The sequence below is a fragment of the Tachysurus fulvidraco genome, chromosome 20 (genome assembly GCF_022655615.1).
Source record: "Tachysurus fulvidraco isolate hzauxx_2018 chromosome 20, HZAU_PFXX_2.0, whole genome shotgun sequence".
In the NCBI taxonomy this organism is placed as follows: Eukaryota; Metazoa; Chordata; class Actinopteri; order Siluriformes; family Bagridae; genus Tachysurus; species Tachysurus fulvidraco.
In genome coordinates, this window is record NC_062537.1 from 16,699,271 (window position 1) to 16,719,228 (window position 19,958).

Here is a 19,958-nt window from a genome sequence, read left to right on the forward strand (position 1 = left end):
ATATATAACATTATATGTATCTGAACACAAGATCAGATAAAAAAAAGAAGCAATATCTCTAAAAAAGAGTTTTGTCATCTATTGGCCAGCCAGAATATACAGTGCATTATTTTAAAATTCAGCCTGTTTTGTAGTAACATTAGTGGAGAATTTCGAATATTGTCCAAATCTTATAGACATTTGGGTACAAAAGACCCATAAAGCACTGTGTGAAAGTGACGTGACCTATACTCAGAATTTGTTCTCGGCATTTAACCCATCCAAAGTGCTCACACACACACAGCAGTGAACACACACCAGGAGCAGTGGGCAGCCATTTATGCTGCGGTGCCCGGGGAGCAGTTTGGGGGCTCAAGGGCACCTCAGTCGTGGCCGGCCCGAGACTCGAACCCACAACCTCGGGTGTTGAGAGTCAGACTCTCTAACCATTAGGCCATGACTTCTCCCTGAGCTGTTTGTAGAGAGTACGTGGTGCAGAGATGAATTTGGAGTACCTGTGTATTTAAGCTTGTTGTTACCATTTTTGGGTGTATCTAAAAATACAGACATGGGGGTACTTTTGTGGTTTGAATTTAAATCTTCTAAACTAGTAAAATCCTGCATTTGATGATTGCTGTCACGTCTGCTCCGATTCTAACTCGTTAACTCGTCATGCTCTCAACATAATCTGGCCCTTTTGGCTTGGGCTTTCCTTATATGGTCACAATTTCCTCTCCTTGTAAGCCCACTCCTTGTTTTTATTATTTCCACCCATTGATCTTTAGTTTGTGTATTTATACCTTCTGTAGCGGTTAAGTCAGATTCAAGCTGGGTTTTCATATTTCTAGTTCATTCTTTTGTCCTGAAAAATAAATAAATAAATAAAACCACTCATCTTTTTATAACTGCATGCCTTTGAGTCATGCTGAAACAGTGATGAAATCAAGGACCAGATTTCTTGTATTTATTGTGCAAATGATTTTATATTCATGATTATCCCTGTGTTATTTTATCAGGACCATATTTACTACTCAGGATTTGGCTGTTATGTTACTGTATAAGGCAAGCGTTATGGTTCTCATGTCATATCTGTCCTCTCGTAGGCTTCTGTCTGAGCGTAGGAAGAAGAACTACTTTGGTTTCGCGGTGAACTGCACAGGAAATGAAGCTCAACTGACCGAGTGCAAGATGGGCAAACCTCTGAAAGGGTTGAAAAATCTGAATGCCACATGTGGCCTTGGAATGCCCGCCGTGATCAGTTGTATTCCTGGAAGAGCCTTTGCACCTACACAATCCTTAGGATTCAGGAAGGCCTACAGAGCAGAGGTACACAAACACACACACACACACACACATACACACACACACACACACACACACACACCATTTAAAACTCTTCTAGTGTGTACTACCTTTCCAAGACTGTATTCCTTCTGTCTGTCTGGTTCAGTCTGTCTGTTACGGATTTATGGCCATAAATAGAAACATCTATGGCATGGATGTCCAGTTTTATCTGGAACGGGTGGTCAGGGCACAGGTTTTCATTCCCATCAAGCAGGAACCACACCTGAGTCCACCTGTGTAATCAGTTGATCTTGGCTTTCAGTAGACTCAGGTGTGGCTTCTTCTTGGTTGGAATGAAAACCTGCACCCACACCAGACCTTTGTGGATAACACTGGAATCCTCTGATCTCCAGTTTAACTGTAGTTTTTACTGTTTTTGGCCTCTTGCTACAGGAATATGTGAGACAAATAAAAAAAATGCTTTTCTGCTTTCTCGACTAAAACAGCAGTCAAGCCAAATACGCATAACACCACCTGGGGAAAAAGCTATTCCACCGAAGGACGCAGGATGTGTCAGACTCGTATTTGCTAGCGGTAGCTGTTACTTTCACTTCAAACCGAATTTATCTATCTTTGACATAAAAATAAAAGACGAGCCTTGTGAGCCCATTAAAATATTTGGGTAGGGACTGAAACAGGTGCTATCTTGTTCACTGGCATATTCTGGGTTTATGCTAAAATCTTTATTTTTTCTTGTCTGCCTGCTTACATTTTTTTTAGCAAGGTCTTTTTTATGATACTGGTAATATCAAAGGTAATAATATTAGGATTTATGTACACTGTGCAGTGGGAAACAATCTGTTATGCAATTTGTTTATTAGGTAAAGTTAAAATGAATATTAGGGTTTTATTTTACATTATGTCAATCGGAAATCATTCCTTTAATAATTTGAAAAGGGAAGAACCGACATGGTGGACAAGAGGCCTCCTGGTGCTGTGGTTAGACTGACATGAACAGCTACAGTTTTTAACGTCCCTCTTTCAACAGTAGCCAGAGTAATGCCAAATTATGAAGAGACGTGACAGGAAGATGCCTTCCAGCAAAAACACCCAGTGAGCAGATCACCGTGTAATGTCTACCATGTCTGGTCAATGCTAACTCAGTAGCAGACACGTGCCTGCACAAACGTTTCCAGTTTGTCTGGAATGCTTTTAAGTGGCCTCTCTGTTGCTGCTTATCCAAATATTCTACACACTCAATAATTGTGTGTAACCTCATACTTTTCCACCATCGTCCATCTCTGACTGCAATTCATTTCATGTCATTTTTTTCGATGAATGGTCTCCATTTTTCACCAACAAGCTTCGGCTTCAGAAGCTCCAGAATTGCCTGGAAGCCTTAAAGAACAGTGCGTCTCACAAGGACTTCCAGGAAAACGCTTTGAACGATCTGGAAAGACAAGGATTACGTCAGACTCCAGAGTGTTTCAAATGCATGCTGATTGTGTGTTTATATAGCCATCATGCTTCCAGCCAGATCCTGTCGTCTGGAAGCACTCCATAAAGAGATCGAGGCTGTGCTGAATAAACACACCAACACTTTCAGTTCAATCACCTCTGGAGCTGAGGCTCCGTTACACCAGCTTTTTTCTCAGCATATGTTGCTGGGAAAAAATTGCATTTCTGTGATTAAGTGGTTCACGTGGACAGTTTTCAGTGAGGGTGTTTTCTTAATGAGGGTGTGATGACGAACAGGAAGACTTGCTAGCCGACACACAGGGCCACACACAAATATTTGACGTTGAGGGACAAATGGGTTTTGACCCAGCATCTTTGTGTACTGAGGGTAAATTGCACATTACAAAATCAACATGGCTACAACAATGTGAGGCAAGGAAAGTATAGTCCCTACAACAATATAGACTGGCCGCATCCATGAATTGTTCATTCAAGAAAGTTTATTAATGAGTCTATGCCATTAACCGCATGTGATTTGTAAAATCCAGCATGTAGCTGATTCTCATAAGAATTTATTGTAACAGTTGTAAACACTAAGGCTTTTTTCTTCCATGAGGGAAGATGAGCATCATGACGGATTTGTTTCCAGGTGGACTGTTAAAAAATGGTACAGGGATGTCTCCTGTGAATCCTGTCAAATCCAACCAATCAGATAATCACTTTTTGATCACGTGTATCAGATGTTTAGGTGAAGGTTAATGGGCTTGAAGTCTGAGGCTAAGACTAGTTGACCTCCTGCTCTTGTTTATTCAGTCTGCTCTCTTTAGCAAACTCAACAAAACTACAGCAGATCAAAGGAAAGCGACTCACAGCTTTCCCTTCTGTCAAGGTTATATGTGTGTGTGTGTGTGTGTGTGTGTGTGTGTGTGTGTGTGTGTGTGTGTGTGTGTGTGTGTGTGTGTGTGTGTTGCCATATCCGCCCACTAAGCTGCTTTCTCTTTCTTCTTTAATGGGAGTCAGTAAAACTACAAATACCTTAACTGTCAGTAATGATGCACAGGTGAAAATCATCACATATTACCTGCTGGTTTTCTCCACCTCTGTTATAACCCCAGCTGATGCTTGGTCACACTCTTTGCCACAGAGGTGTTGTCATTCTCCAGTTTCTACAATTTCTCATCCTGGAAACACTGGGTGGGAAACCGGATTACACCCTTGATGGGACATTAATCCATTTCACACACATTTACACCTTGGGGCAATTGAGTGTAGACTGTCTACATCCTGGAATGTTTTTGGAGGTAGGAAGAATCCAGAGAACCCTGATGAAACCCATATGGACATGCAGAGAAAAAGTAAAACTCCACCCAAACTCAGGATCAAATGACTCCAGAGCTAACATCTTTAATCTAATTTCTATTATGTATGTATTGTATTTTGTTACCTAATACTTCATTTTAAATAAATCTTCATTTTACATTTTTTTAATGTTTATGGAAGGGCAGCTTATTAGTAACCGGCTGGATATTTCCTCTGTTTCACTGTGACTAGCCTTGACTTAAACCTTACATCATCACCAGCTACTTTGATAACAGTACCATCATGGAGGACCTTTTTATCCCAATGTCCTGGTTGCTCTTTAGTTCCACCTGTTTCATGAAGAGCAGGACCAAAGCTGTATGACTTCAGACTGATTATCTTCCTTAAGCTTGATCATCTTTTATTATACGCAACTTATTGTTCACTGTTTTCTTTTTGGCAGAATTGTAGACGCAAGAATTTAAAAGAATGGCTAGTAATGATGTCAGAGTAATGATGTACTTACTCCTTTGTTGACAGAAATGAAATAAAATGTTGAACATACAGTAGTGGTATATTATATAACCAAAATAATCTGCAAAGTGATTTTTGTTTGCAAAGTTTTCCACACCAAGGAGGATAAGCTTCAGTTTGTCATGTGGACTATAAAAGCTTCAGGTTGTCATGCTGTACTTGATCTGTTTTTATCTTGAAATGCATGAACAATATCTACTATCTATTATATCTACCTTATTTTCTCCAGCAACCTCTGGTGCGTCTACGTGGAGGGGCGAAGATGGGTGAAGGTCGAGTGGAAGTGCTGAAGAATGGTATTTGGGGAACGGTGTGTGACGATAACTGGGACATGAAAGCCGCCAGCGTGGTATGCCGAGAGCTAGGCTACGGCACTGCTAAAGAAGCACTGACTGGGGCACGAATGGGGCAAGGTGTGTATTGTTAATCACTAACTTGCACCGATTTTATAGCAGTAGTGCTAATGATTAGAACATTCTAAGAAACTGGCTGACAATAGCAGTTTTGGATAGTTTTAACATAGCTTTATGTCTTTTACTAACAATATAAAGGCACAATGACATTAGAAATCAGACAGTAGTGTAATAAATATTGACATTTTCCTCAGATGTGTTAGTAAATGACTAAGAAAAGACTCCATACAGCTAAGAATACACTGTAATTATGCATAGCATCAACCGCTAGTTGAATTTTATGTGGGTTCTACAATAAGAGAAGCATCAGCACTGCATCATGACTCAATGACTCAGCTGTATGGAAAACAAAAACAATATTTTTTTGGACATTTGATGTCATTAATACCACAAGAGTCCACAAAAGAACTTTTCATGTGGAGTCTTCTTGAAAACACAAGAAATAGTACGAGTTACCACTAGTTTAATTTAAACTCCTTCCTCTCAGATCAAAATGACCATTATTGTCATTTATTTCACAGAAATGTGATTAAATGACCTGAAAGAAGAGATTGTTTTTTAGTTTGGGGGGGGGGGGGGGCCTTAGTGTTTAATACCTGAATTATAAAAAAAATTTTTGTTCTTTATGTACACTCTTTTATGCAAACATTGCTGGAGGCTGTAATGTAAGCTGATTCTCAGACGGTCATTCCGTCCGTCGTCACACATCAGTGGAGTTAGATAAAAAATTCTCTTCACTCATCAGGACACAAAGATTCCTCAGAGACATGTCCAGCTGCCAAACTGCTTTAAGATCCGCGCACCATCTGTTTGTTTCAGATAACCACATGTTCTTCATCTGTGTCCAAAATGTCTGCATGAACAACGGAGAACTATTCCAAAACTGTCCTCGGTCAATTATTCAAAAATCTAGTATTTATCAGCATGATACCTTGATTGGTACAGTTTTCTTAAATATCCCTTTAAGGACTTATCACTTGTAAATCTGTGGTGTGTTTTATACTAACTGTACAATATAACGAGATAACGTCAGTTTGTAATGTTTAGATCCCTCAGCTGACTGTGACCTGCCAAAATTACAATTTTGATGACATTCGTTTCCCCTTTTTGATCTTTTGATAAAAACTAATACTGTGTTTGAGGTGAAATTCTTTAATTTCTTAACTACAATCGTCTAAATGCCACCAGAAATGCTTCCTCACCTTGAAATATCAACACATTTGCTAGTGTGTTAGTGTTAGTTCCTTCCCCAGTCATAGAGTGACTTAAGATCAACACGACCGCTCACACTTTAAACAGTGTAAAGTTTTCTAATTTAAAATTTATTTGTAGCGTTATTGGTGTTAACCTCTAACTATAAAAGTGGCTCTTAATGATCTTAATGTGTTCTGACTGCGCAAACAGTAAACACGCTTTCATGGACACTACCATGTTTTTTCCACTTGTGGGAAATAACGTTATTACAACTGTCACATTTCCACTTACAAGGCATGAGTTGCCTTTTAAGGAAAAAGGGGTGTGGCTGAACAGATTTGTTTTACTTTGGGCTAAGTTTGGAAAGAAGAATGATATGATTATTTTTATGCCCATGAACACTTTTTAAAAATAAAATATAAAAACAATAGCTTTGAGTGCAGATTTGTTTGCCATTTATTTATTTACCCACTTTAGGGAAAAAAATTGGCATTGCTACGTTATGGTCCTTAGTGAGTTACCCTTAATAGACGAAGGCTACTGTGTTTCCATTATTTTCTCATTATTTAGTATTATGTCTGCTGATTTGTCTGAAATTAGTCTTTATGGAGGCCTGGAATAATTATGGAATTAGATTTACATGGTCCTAACTTCCAGCTTCTCATCAATTTTAGGCCATTAACTTAACATGTACCCTATCTGGTGTGTTTCTATTCTCATGTAATTACGTCTGTTTTTTTTCTAGAAACTGCAAAGACATAATTTATAGAAAAAAACTTTAGTGCATCAGGTTTTATACGTTCCCTCTTTATGTGTGTGTGTGTGTGTGTGTGTGTGTGTGTGTGTGTGTGTGTGTGTGTGTGTGTGTGTGTGTGTGTGTGTGTGTGTGTGTGTGTGTAGGAATGGGCCCGGTGCACATGAATGAGGTGGAGTGCTCTGGCTTCGAGAAGTCTCTGACAGAGTGTTACTTTAACAAAGAATCTCTGGGTTGCAGTCACGAGGAGGACGCGGCTGTGAAGTGTAACATTCCTGCCATGGGCTTCCACAACAGGGTATATTCCATTTTCAACAGTAAATGATCACATTTATGTGTTTGTGTGTTTATTTATTTATGTACAGATGTATATGAACAGTAAAATCTTTATATAAGTATATATAGTATCAACTGTTATAATACTTAACTAACCACAGCTTTATTCTGTTTTTTGACTTACGGTCATAAAGTTACTAAAAATGTGCCTAGAATCTCTTTGTCACTGTTGGACTCACAGTCTGCCTCCTCACTAGTACAAAACCGTAACTAGTAAGCTCTTCCTGCTACATTCTTTCATTATTAGCTTACATTGTAAGGCCTGTTCTGGAGCCAGATGTGTTATGAATACTGAATGATCTCTCTGTAATCTAATCCACACATCAGGAGTGAATTGCTTGTCTAAATTGCTTCTCCTGCTTTCTATTTATGTAGATCATTTTGGTTTCTTTTTTTATTTATGTTTTCTAATAGGTTATTTTTTTCAGTTTATTATGGGCAGGTAACTCAGCCATAAAGAATTTCCTGTCATGTTTTATTTTGCGGTAATTTCAAGTTGGCAAACAAAGGAAGGAATCGCATTTGGGTTTGGTCTGGTGGTCGGGTTGAGTATGGTCTATATATGACCTCATGTTGTTGTTGAGTCTAGACCTTTGTGGTCATGAAGAATGTAAAGGCCTCTGGGTTGGAGCACAGCTCAGATTGTTCTCACTCAAAGAACCAGCATCAAATCAACAATGCGGTTAGAACTCATTCATTTTGACAAGAGCTGGTAATTTACATCGACCACTGATGAATTGAAGTGGGCATGGCCAGGCGTGGAGAGAAAGCTGAGCAGAGTTTATGACTCTATATTAAAAGAGAAGTGATTTGGTAACCATCACTTAGACTAAGGAACGACAGTGTTGAAATATTTGTCTTTTCTGGTCACTATTTGGTTTTTATTCTCGTCCAAGAATGGAAGTGTTTATGTAAGGGATGAAATATGACAGGGTGTGGTGTTGTATGAAAATAATCAATGATGAAGTTGTTTCCTATTTTCCTATAACAGTGTTTAATTCCTCTTGTACTTCGGCAGTTAGTCTAAGCTAATAAATTTTATTTAAATGAAAAAATGACCTGATCTGTTTATATTTCGTATTAATGTAAGTAAAAGCAGATTAATTTGTTATACCAGTTCATACTACACCAGGATTAAACATTTATTCCCTCACCAGAAGTTTTGAGTTGCACAAAAACAACAAAGTTAGATAAAAACTTGAGGACTTTCCAGTGGCTGAAACCTTTGCAGAACATATAAAGTGTTAACAGTGGAGATTGTGTCCAAAGCCCTGAGAGAACCTCCTCCTTCTCCTCACAGAAAACATAATCTAAACCTGTGATATGCCTTGCAGCTTGTCAGAGCTGCGCTTATAGAAACCTGATCGGAGTCTTCCCAGACTTCAGCAAAGCCCTGGTTTACATTAAAATATTGAGCTTTAAGTAGAAACACTTGTATAAATAAATTACATAGTTCACAGAAGTATTTCAGCTATTGCACAGACAGCTATTATACACAGGCTTAGACGTTATGTACACAAAGAAGGCACTACATGCATGAGCGCATCAGCAATGAGACGAGTCCTGCATCTGGAGGATTTTCAAATGGCATGGAACAATTCAGTGATAAACTATGAACAGTGAACAGGCACTGAACAGGGCTGAGCTGTCAGCAGACATCTTAAATAATCCCGGTTTTAATGTAGTGGTTAGACTGAGCAGGAACTGAGCAGTCACTGAACCACAGATCACAAAACACTACAGTAATAATGACTTCATGAATTTCTGAACAAAAAAAAAGATTAAAAGCATGAAAATAGATAAAAAAAAAAAAGATTTGGAATAGTATATGACAGAAAATAGTAACTCTAAATCTCAATAACAGCTTTAATTCCTTCTGTGCTGTTGGTCTTGGAACATTTAAAGGGCTTGTGTCAACACCACATTTGGCAGCATTCATCCAATCCCTGAATGTTCCTGAAAGTGATACAGCTTACGATTTCTCAGATCTCATGATACCACAGCGCTGCTGAATACTTGATTTATATCTGATTAATAATTCTAATCACAGCCTTATATTAATGTGCTTGGTCAACAATGGTAGCTTTTCTACAGTAACAGACAGAGAACAGAGAGCATTACAATGTCTCTAAATGGATAAAAATAGATAAAAATGTGCCTCTCTATGATAAATACAAAAAAATTTAATCATTGGTAATTTCCTGTGGTATGAGTGGAATAAAGCACTTTGGGACATGTAGGTAAATCATACACATTGAGGTCCTAACATAATTGTTGATTATATGTTTTTTAATGTAATTCTCCCCCATACCCAGTGCTCACAACTAAGGAAATGCTGAGTAACTATAAATCTATTTCAATTCAATTTTAATTCTATAGTAATTTTAACAATGGCCATTGTCACAAAGGAGCTTTAAGAGAAATATATCAATTCAGGATATAAATTTTGGACTGTATAAATGTATCCCAGATGAGAAGGCCAGATGTGACATGTGAGAAAGAAACCAGTGAACCTGTATAAATAATTTTCTTCCTTATGTAACTGTGTAGTAAATAGTAAGAAAGTGCAGTTATGTTACCAGGAATTTCTTTTCTGAAAATGTTTGACAAAAGCTGTGTCTGTGCAGCTGTGTTCCTTCCTGTGCAGAATAACTGTGTACATGGAATTTCACTCTGTCCTTAAACCTGTCGTAATATAGAAACAACTCTCTACCCTCTCACTCAATTCTGTTTACACTGCTGGAGCTTAGAGCAGGTTTTGACCCTGTACACACTGACCACAACATTTTCCTGTATAGACTGAATGATGTTAAGGATTGCTCACCATTGAGTAAGAGCTATTATAATAAATGGGGTGTGTGTTCGATTTGTAGTTGCGTCTGAGCGGAGGCAGGAACCCGTACGAGGGGCGTGTGGAGGTGCTGGCGGAGAGGAACGGCTCGATGGTGTGGGGAACCGTGTGCAGTGACAGCTGGGGAATCATGGAGGCCATGGTGGTGTGCAGACAGCTTGGGTACGGCTTCGCTAATCACGCCTTCCAGGTGAGAAGTGTAGCAGAGTTGAAAATATACAGACCACACAACAAACTGTGTAACAACATACAGTACACATAACATCGTTTATATATCGTTTTTATATATCGTATATAGCCAATGGAACACCAGAGCAGACAATATAGGCGCCATTATTTTATTCAGTTCGACTCATTCTGATCTGCATGACACCAGATAATGGGGTTTTAAATCATTTCCCTTCTATAATTGTGTACTATATGGTCCAAAAGTTTAATTATGTAACCAGGAAATTCATTCTAGTGACATGAAGTCTGTTTTGTTGAAACTGTCAACTGTTAACTGATGGAGACTTGAGGTCAAAACTGGCCTGTAGCTGCAGTCCTAAAACGTTCACTATCAGAGCAGTTGTAGTCCTAATCCATCGTAGCGAAACTGTCTGTATGAATTCTAGTCCAAAGCCATGGTTTCCATGGTGACGCCATCCACAGTATTCTCTCATATCATCCTCAGCAGGAGTGAGTGGTTTTCAAGCGATGAGACTCCAACCAGAAGTAGAGCTTAAACATGAACCACACAGAAACTAATAATGAGTTTCTTTAAGAAGAAGGAGATTCATAGCTTGTGGGAAAGAAGGAGAGAGGGTTAGAGGAACAGAAAGAGAGATGAAAATGACACGAAAACTAAAGCTGCAGTTAATTTATAATCTGAAACAGAAAGAAGAGTGATGTTATGTTGCTTTTAAATGTTATTTATGTCATTGGCTTGAGCATATTTTATATTCATATGTGTATTAAATGCTTTAACATGCACCTGAGCAGCCTGAGTGTTGGCTCAGTCTGAATACAGAAATACAGCTAAGGTCAAACCCGATAACATTTATGATCGAAATAGTTGGATTATTCCATTAATCATTATGATTTAATCCTTTGAATTTTTAAAGCTGGATGCTTATTTACAATATGTGGAGAAGCAGTTTATTGTTCATATCCACGTCTCATGGAGAAGTTGGGGGATGATGGAGGCAAAAGGGAAATGATGCGTAATACGATTTCATCTTCCACACAGTCACGTGTACCACTTCAGACCTATGACTGCTGGTGGTGTTCCAGTAATAATTGCTTTACTGTGATAACGGTGCTGAATAGTGTGTGTGTGTGTGTGTGTGTGTGTGTGTGTGTGTGTGTGTGTGTGTGTGTGTGTGTGTGTGTGTGTGTGTGTGTGTGTGAGAGAGAGAGAGAGAGAGAGAGAGAGAGGGAGAGAGAGAACGAGCAAGCGAGCCCCTCATTCTGGCCACAGTGGGCTTGTATGGGGGAGTTTATGAGTGGAAACTGGACCAGTCCACACTGCCATCATGAATTTTATGATAATAATTGTGTAAAATTGGCCACGACCTTTGTGTGTGTGTGTGTGTGTGTGTGTGTGTGTGTGTGTGTGTGTGTGTGTGTGTGTGTGTGTGTGTGTACTGTGTGTTTGTGTGGGTATGATTAGTTAGTTCATACAGAATGTGTGTGTGTGTGTGTGTGTGTGTGTGTGTGTGTGTGTGTGTGTGTGTGTGTGTGTGTGTGTGTGTGTGTGTGTGTGTGTGATGTTAATTAGTTCATACAGACTGTGAGTGTGTGTTTAGTTAGTTCATACAGACTGTGTGAGTGTGTGCATACAGTATATGTGTGTGTGTTTAGTTAGTTTATACAGACTGTGTGTATGTGTGTGTATGTGTTTAGTTAGTTCATACAGACTGTGTGTGTGTGTGTATGTGTGTGTTTAGAACATGATTCTAGCTAAACAAGATTAATAATGAATTTCCTGTAGAAGGAAAAGCAGTTTATACTGTTAACTTGTGAGAGATTGTGGGAGAGAAGGAGAGGGAGTTACAGGAACAGGGTGAGAGGGAGGAAGAGAAACTCTCAGAGAAAGAGACAGATCGAGAAGAGCAGAGGTAGAGTGAGATGAAAGAGACACAGAGAGAGGGAGAAAAGAGAGATACTGTATGAATGTTGAAACAAAGGGAACAGAGGGCTGAGAGGGAGAGACTGAGAAAAGCAAAAGGGATGGAGTGAGTCAGACTGATAGAGAGAGAGAGAAAAGAGATTAAGAGAGAGGTATAGTAGAGGGGAAATGGATAAAAGTGATAGAAAGTGAGTCAGACAGAAAAAAGCAGAGAGGAAAGAATGAAATATAGGCAGACATTGGGGGAGACAGAGAAAGATAGAGACTGATGGATTGAGAGAGAATGGGTGAGAGAGGGGAAGGAAAGGAGGTAGTGGATGGAAAATCTGATGGTGTGCCTTAGAACCACTGCTATGGGGGTATGACTCATACACACACATACACACACACACACACACACACACACACACACACACACACACACACACACAAACACACACACACGTACACGCACGCACACACACATACACACGTACACGCACACACACATACTCATATACAAACACACACACACACACACACACACACGATAAGCTTGAATTGATATACGAATAATTAAAGTGTGTGTTCATGTGTATTTGTATATAATGAGCAACATGAACATCTTATCAAAATGTTTCTCCCAAAGCACATGTTAAAATTCCAGATGTTCTTCAGCTGTTTGAATGCCATGATTAATGTTTCGTGTTGTGTGGTGCTCCCTCGTGGTGACACATTGCTACTGCAGCTCACACTGGGCATTGAGGACATACAGTATAGGAAAGGTTTCAGTTGTACCTTTGGGCAGTTGTGTGTTAATTCATTACATTTTAAATACATACATTAACTGTAATTTGTGTGTGTGTGTGTGTGTGTGTGTGTGTGTGTGTGTGTGTGTGTGTGTGTGTGTGTGTGTGTGTAGGAGACATGGTACTGGCAGGGGGAGGTCGGTGCTGATGCTGTAGTGATGAGTGGAGTTCGGTGTTCAGGCACAGAGATGAGTCTCGCTCAGTGTCTCCATCATGGGAAACACGTTACATGCCCAAAAGGAGGAGGAAGATTTGCTGCTGGAGTCTCCTGCACTGAGAGTGAGCAACACACACACACTATAATAATGTAAATGATAATGCTTTGTGTTGTGTGTGTTAATTTCATATTTAATTATGACTCAGGTGCCCCAGACCTGGTGCTAAACGCAGAGGTTGTTGAACACACTACGTATCTGGAGGACCGTCCGCTGTACGCTCTGCAGTGCGCTCATGAGGAGCAGTGTCTCTCCCAAAGTGCCAACTCAGCAGACCCGTCTTCATACAGACGGCTATTGCGCTTCTCCTCTCAGATCCACAACAATGGCCACAGCGACTTCAGACCCCGCACCGGACCCCACGCCTGGGTGTGGCATGACTGTCACAGGTGAAAACTGCCTCTCATTTCCTTCATTTAACTTTTTCTTCACCAGCCACCCAGCTTTTTTACATTAATTAAAATATTTTTATGTTATTTACATCACCACATTTTTTTCTACTTTATTACTATTTCTTAACAATGTTAACCCTGTCGTGCAAGCATTCTTAAGCGTGTGTGTGTGTGTGTTAGGCATTACCACAGCATGGAGGTTTTCACTCACTACGACCTTCTGAGTTTGAATGGCACTAAAGTTGCTGAAGGGCACAAAGCCAGCTTCTGTCTGGAGGACAGCGAGTGTGTTGAAGGTCAGACACACACACCCACACACACCAAAATGTTTATCAATTCAGTATTAATGCATTATTTATGTCTTCTGCTGGTGTGAACATTATGAATGGAGACATTAATGGTTTGATTATTATATACTTGTACATATTAGTGTAGGTAACAAATACTTTAATAGACATTTGTCAAATATATGCAAACAGTTCCTTAATAGCCATAGAGAATGTAGATGATATGATATATTTATAAATATATATTTTATATATGCATTCCTGGCTGTGATGGCATGATTGGTCTCTTCTGTAGGAATACAGAAGCGTTATGCCTGTGCTAATTTCGGGGCTCAGGGGATCACTGTGGGCTGCTGGGACACATACAGACATGACATCGACTGCCAGTGGATCGACATCACTGACATCAAACCTGGAGATTATATATTCCAGGTCTGTCTTCATATACATCAGAAAAATCCTGAAAAATCACATTTGCAATTAATGTTTGAATAAATAAATGGCAAATCTGATGTACTCTGCGTTAGAAAGAACATAAAATAAAACAAAAATAATTTATCGTTTGTGGTATGATCCAACTGAATGAGATTTAAATAGAAATTTCAGGATAGAATTCAAATATATATATTTATAGTTATGCACATTCACAGGGGTGTGAATAACATTTACAATATTTTATATAACAATTTATATTTCTAATTCAAAAAGGGGGTACAGACTACTATTAAAAAGGTGGTTAAGTACACTATTTAAACATTTCTGTTACATATACTATAATACTGTATAGGTTAATTCCTAAGGGTGTCTAAACTTTGCACTCAACAGCATCTATCTTAAATGTCTCTCTCTCTCTCTCTCTCTCTCTCTCTCTCTCTCTCTCTCTCTCTCTCTCTCTCTCTCAGGTTGTAATTAACCCTAATTATGAGGTAGCTGAGTCTGATTTCACTAATAACATCATGAGGTGTAAATGTCGCTATGATGGATATCGGATCTGGACTTATAACTGCCAAACAGGTGAGGTTTCTGTAATTGCTGTGCAGCTTCAGTACGATCATCAAGTCTTTTGTTGGTTCTAAAGTACAGATTAAAAGCAGAACGTGCATCGGTAAGTCTAGTAATGTTTGTGAGCAGCAGCAACGAGTCGGCAGATGCTTGTTGTTTTTATTCGGAACTATACCAGGCTCAGACCAGTTACTGTTACTTACACCAGTTACTGTAACTCACACCAGTTACTGTAACTCACACCAGTTACTGTAACTCACACCAGTTACTGTTACTTACACCAGTTACTGTTACTCACACAGGTTACTGTTACTTACACCAGTTACTGTTACTCACACCAGTTACTGTTACTCACACAGGTTACTGTAACTCACACCAGTTACTGTAACTCACACCAGTTACTGTAACTCACACCAGTTACTGTTACTCACACCAGTTACTGTTACTCACACCAGTTACAGAATGTTTTCCATTCATGAATCAAATTTCCTATGAACAAGTTTTACATGTAGTTAAAACTGATGTGTGCTGTTGTAAAAGTCAGTTATTTCATTTTGTAACAGTGTTATAAGGGTTTAGCTGAAATATTGGACAAAATTTTGACAATTCAGCTAGAAACTCTGAAACAAAGCCTCAGACTGTTATTAGACATTAGTTGTTCTGCATGTTATATATTTAGCACATGCCATGTGTAAAAAGTGCCCTTTTGCACCTCGGATTTTCGTAGCTTCTTTAAAAGTACGTAAGTTGAACAACCTGATAAATTCATGATGATTTAAATAAAAAAAAAAAAAGATGATTAATAATTTTTCATTTTTGCTAATTGTTGGAGCCTAAAATCTTGATATCTGTAATCCTTTTTTAAAAATAACCCTAGACTTACCAAATAATATGGAATTTGCTTGTGTTCATTTCTGTGAATCACACATTAAAGTAATTAAATATTACTGATATTAGCTACGGGAGGCACGGTGGCTTAGTGGTTAGCACGTTCGCCTCACACCTCCGGGGTTGGGGTTCGATTCCCGCCTCCACCTTGAGTGTGTAGAGTTTGCATGTTCTCCCGTGCCTTGGGGGTTTCCTCCGGGTACTCCGGTTTCCTCCCCCGGTCCAAAGACATGCATGGTAGGTTGATTGGCATCTCTGGAAAATTGTCCGTAGTGTGTGAGTGAATGAGAGTGTGTGTGTGCCCTGTGATGGGTTGGCACTCCGTCCAGGGTGTATCCTGCCTTGATGCCCGATGACACCTGAGATAGGCACAGGCTCCCCGTGACCCGAGAAGTTTGGATAAGCGGTAGAAAATGAATGAATGATATTAGCTACAGCTAGTGTACAGCACCAGTTTATTGTTCTCTTGGGGCATATATAAAACATCTACAGCTAAAAGTCTGTGTAATAGTGTCTAAGTGGTATGTGTATGTTTCATCAAATCTTAATTATTAGCAAGTCTATTTTAGAGTTTGGAGATAGAACTTATTTTGTTTAAATATTACACCAACGACATGCGATTCCTTCATCCTTGCAGGTGGCTCTCGAAGTTCAGATGTGGACGAATATACAGGATTAATGACCAATCAGCTTCAGCGCAGGTAGAAGTCTAGCCAAAGTGAGGAAAGTGAAGAGTGGAGTGAAGCCCAGACGGACTTCTAACACGAGAAGAGATCCAACCACTAGAGGAGGCATGCTGACGTGACCATCCTGCACCTATCGATACTTTGTTTACTGTCTATAAGATGCGACATCTGTCATTATCCCTGTACACCACCTTCATCACAGCTCTACACCCGTATCCCAGTCGACACATGACCAACAGCATGGAGAACAGCACAGGAAACCCAGCTTCTCATCTTGATAGTAATTTATTGCATTAGAGAATGCAGTCTGGTAAAATAACACGCTCCAGAGTGCCTGTTAGCTTAGTGTGTAATAGATTTTTTTAAATAGAATTGGCATAGTGATGTCTTTCTCAGCAACCAAAGAGTTTTGATACAAAGAGTTTTGCAGTAAAATGTTCAAATCGTGCCAAAATATAGGCGATCAACCAAGATTTTTTTTGCTTTTTGTTTTGCACTGGATCTTAACGCTAACAAGTAAGAGAATTTCCTTCCTGAATCTGATGCTGGTGCTGAGTAAGAACTAAAACTGTGATAAGGATAACCGATCTCACAATATACAGTAATATACCTGACCTTTCTGTGGCACATGATGAGATGAAGGGTTTGTTTTCACAAATTTTACCACAATTTTTTTTTTACTCGTCAGCTGATTCGACTTGTAGCTCCAGTGCAAATTGATTGCAAAATGTTGTGTTGATCACATGCACAAACACTACGCTATACGTCGGTGCGATGTTTACATCTAAGAGACGCTTTACCCAAGGCTCACAATTATTACTCCTCCCCTTCATATTAGGAGACACGTACTGTACTTGAAATTAGGCATGTGCCAATATTAAAGCTCCATATTGCAATAAATGTTTTAGAAAAACAACAAACATCTCTTAACAGCCACAATGTATAAACACAGCATGTTAGCTCTTCGTACTAAAAACTCTCAACCACAGCAAACTAGTAAACTTCAGCTAGCAACTTATGCTACTATGCTGTATTCTGGAAACAACTTTTAACTATCTTTAGCTGCGGATCAATTGTTCATCGTGATTTTCAGCACATGCCTACTTGAAAACAAACTGTAACGTCTACTTTCTGTCTTCACATGACATCACGTGATGCTAGTGCCATGCCGCAAGCAAAACATAGCGCTTTTGCATGCTACTTTTCATATTTACTTGTATTGCATGTTTTTATAAAATTCTGCAGATTTTATAAGAACACCTGATCAGCAATGATACCTTTTTCCACTCAGTCAGCTTTGTTAGCTAAATTCATTGAGCATGCTTTGTAATTTATTCCTACAAGTCAGGGATTTTTTTTTTTTTCATTATGATAACTCAAGCAATGTGGCACTAAAATCTTTTTGCTGTTTTGTGAACTTGTGCCCTCCGTTTTATGAGGGCGTTTACAGCCATTCGAGCGGTTAGCGCATCATGATGTGTTTACTGTTGAATGTATGATTCACATTGTGCCTTGTTTTCTACAATAAAAACATATTTATGAGTCTTTTTTTTATGGATCCTGACATTATGACCCAGAAACACTGGAATACTGTAAAAATATCAAATATAAATTATAATAATAAATAGCGATTTAAAAATGTATTTAAAACATTCCATCTAATATGACTGAGTAACTTATTTACTAGCTAATGATATTCTCTCAGATTCACATTAATTTGGTGGTTTTTACATTTCAGATAGATCAGCAGCTAATAAGATTGTAAAATGCTTGTGGGTTACAATGAATACACAAACAACACACCTGATCAGTCATTATATAAATCAGAGTATAAACAAATGACATTCATCAGCTAGTCAAGACGAGATGAGACGCTAGCGCACGCTCGTTACTTGAACAGAGCAAGACTTGTTACATAAAAACTAAATAAAGTCAACACTCTGCCATAATAACTCACAATTGTTAGGAATTGTGATGTTAACTGATAATTGGTGTGTTTTTTGTTTGTGGCTCGTTAGCCAACTTAATTAGCATCAGGGAAGGAAGAAGCAGCGATCGTGAAACGATCTAAACGCTGTTACTAGCAAAACGCGGTTGTAGCTGCGTCTCTACATTACTACGATAGAAAAGAGGTGTTATTTGTGTAGTAACAGCGTTTAGCTCAGGAGTTATTGACTCGGGAAACTCCAATCTGTGAATATGTGGCCAACTTCCTGCTCCTTCAGTTCTCTCCAGTGCTGGAAAGCTGATCCTATATTAACGCGTCCTACTTCTTGCCTTATCGTAAGCCTTTCTTCCTTTGTTTTTATCCTCCATGTCAATGTTAAAATCGCTTTCTGCTAATGTCACACATGCGCACTGAACACTTTCTCCGCTCATATTGACAAGACACGCCCCTTTCTGCTAATTATCTACACGTTTGTTTTGATTTGTTTAGTTTGGCGGCCCGACTCAGTTTTATGAAGCATTTCTCAAACATCCGAGACAATACCTTTAATAGTTGGATTAAGAACTAGATAAGAATTCAATCATTTAGACATGTAGATCTTCTTTCTAAGAAAACTTGTGAAATGTAACTTTATAAAAAAATGAAGTCATCCTCAACTCAAACTAAGCATTCCTAAGCGACACATGCCTTTTTTTAATGATAGCTGTGTTCTGTTTCTTATTTTCCAGTATTGTCTAATCACTTGTATTATAATGATAAACTTAATTGACTGCTTAATGAACAAAATGTGTACTTGAATTACTCAAAGGTTAACAAATAAATAGTTAAGATAAAACCTGCCTGCTGCTTCTAATGTTTACTGAATTGTGAGTAAAGTGTACATGACAAATAAATAACTTGAATCTTTATAAATGTTCCAGAATTGAATCTACAGACAGTGACTAAACTCTGAGAAGCTCCGAGGTGATGCATCGTGCTATAGCAAAAGTTATCTGTCTGAAACATTAAAGCATACAGGATAGCATTTATGAAAGATATATGATTGCTATCATCAACTACATTAATCAGTTAATTCTGTTTACTGGCATGGCAAAGCGAAATTCTGGATCTACACACACACACACACACACACACACACACACACACACACACTCTCTCTCTCTCTCTCTCTCTCTCTCTCTCTCTCTCTCTCTCTCTTACTTGATAGATGCCTGTGATCACTTATTCTGTTCTTCTCACACTTAAATTCATTACGTTCACAACATTATACAATGTCTAGTCCTTTATAAAGCTAGCAAAGCCCAGACCTGACCTTTAGGGCCTTATGGGCACATTTTCAGAGGCCTGAGGTTTGTAAAACATCCTGTGTTTATGTAACTTGTTTCTACACACTACTTTTGCTGTGACTTTCAGGCTAATTTTATCATAGTAACTTACACCTTTTTTGCAGAGACATGCACATGATGCAAATGCAAATCGAATGCACATAAGCTTAACCCAGACCTCAGACCTCAGTTTCAGGAATGTAATAACTAAGTTT

The 19,958-nt window shown here is 38.8% G+C and overlaps 1 protein-coding gene across 1 annotated transcript in view; it reads left to right on the forward strand.

The window, feature by feature from the left end:
* loxl2a (lysyl oxidase-like 2a) overlaps positions 1-18,015 on the forward strand; it is a 40,328-nt gene extending 22,313 nt beyond the window's left edge. Inside the window, exons 5-14 of the mRNA XM_027174763.2 lie at positions 1,083-1,305; positions 4,784-4,967; positions 7,062-7,213; positions 10,125-10,292; positions 13,114-13,279; positions 13,364-13,604; positions 13,788-13,903; positions 14,190-14,326; positions 14,797-14,908; positions 16,422-18,015. Of these exons, the coding sequence (XP_027030564.1) occupies positions 1,083-1,305; positions 4,784-4,967; positions 7,062-7,213; positions 10,125-10,292; positions 13,114-13,279; positions 13,364-13,604; positions 13,788-13,903; positions 14,190-14,326; positions 14,797-14,908; positions 16,422-16,489 (1,567 nt within the window). The 3' untranslated portion in view covers positions 16,490-18,015. The remainder of the gene's footprint in view (positions 1-1,082; positions 1,306-4,783; positions 4,968-7,061; positions 7,214-10,124; positions 10,293-13,113; positions 13,280-13,363; positions 13,605-13,787; positions 13,904-14,189; positions 14,327-14,796; positions 14,909-16,421) is intronic.
* Positions 18,016-19,958: the final 1,943 nt, after the last annotated feature.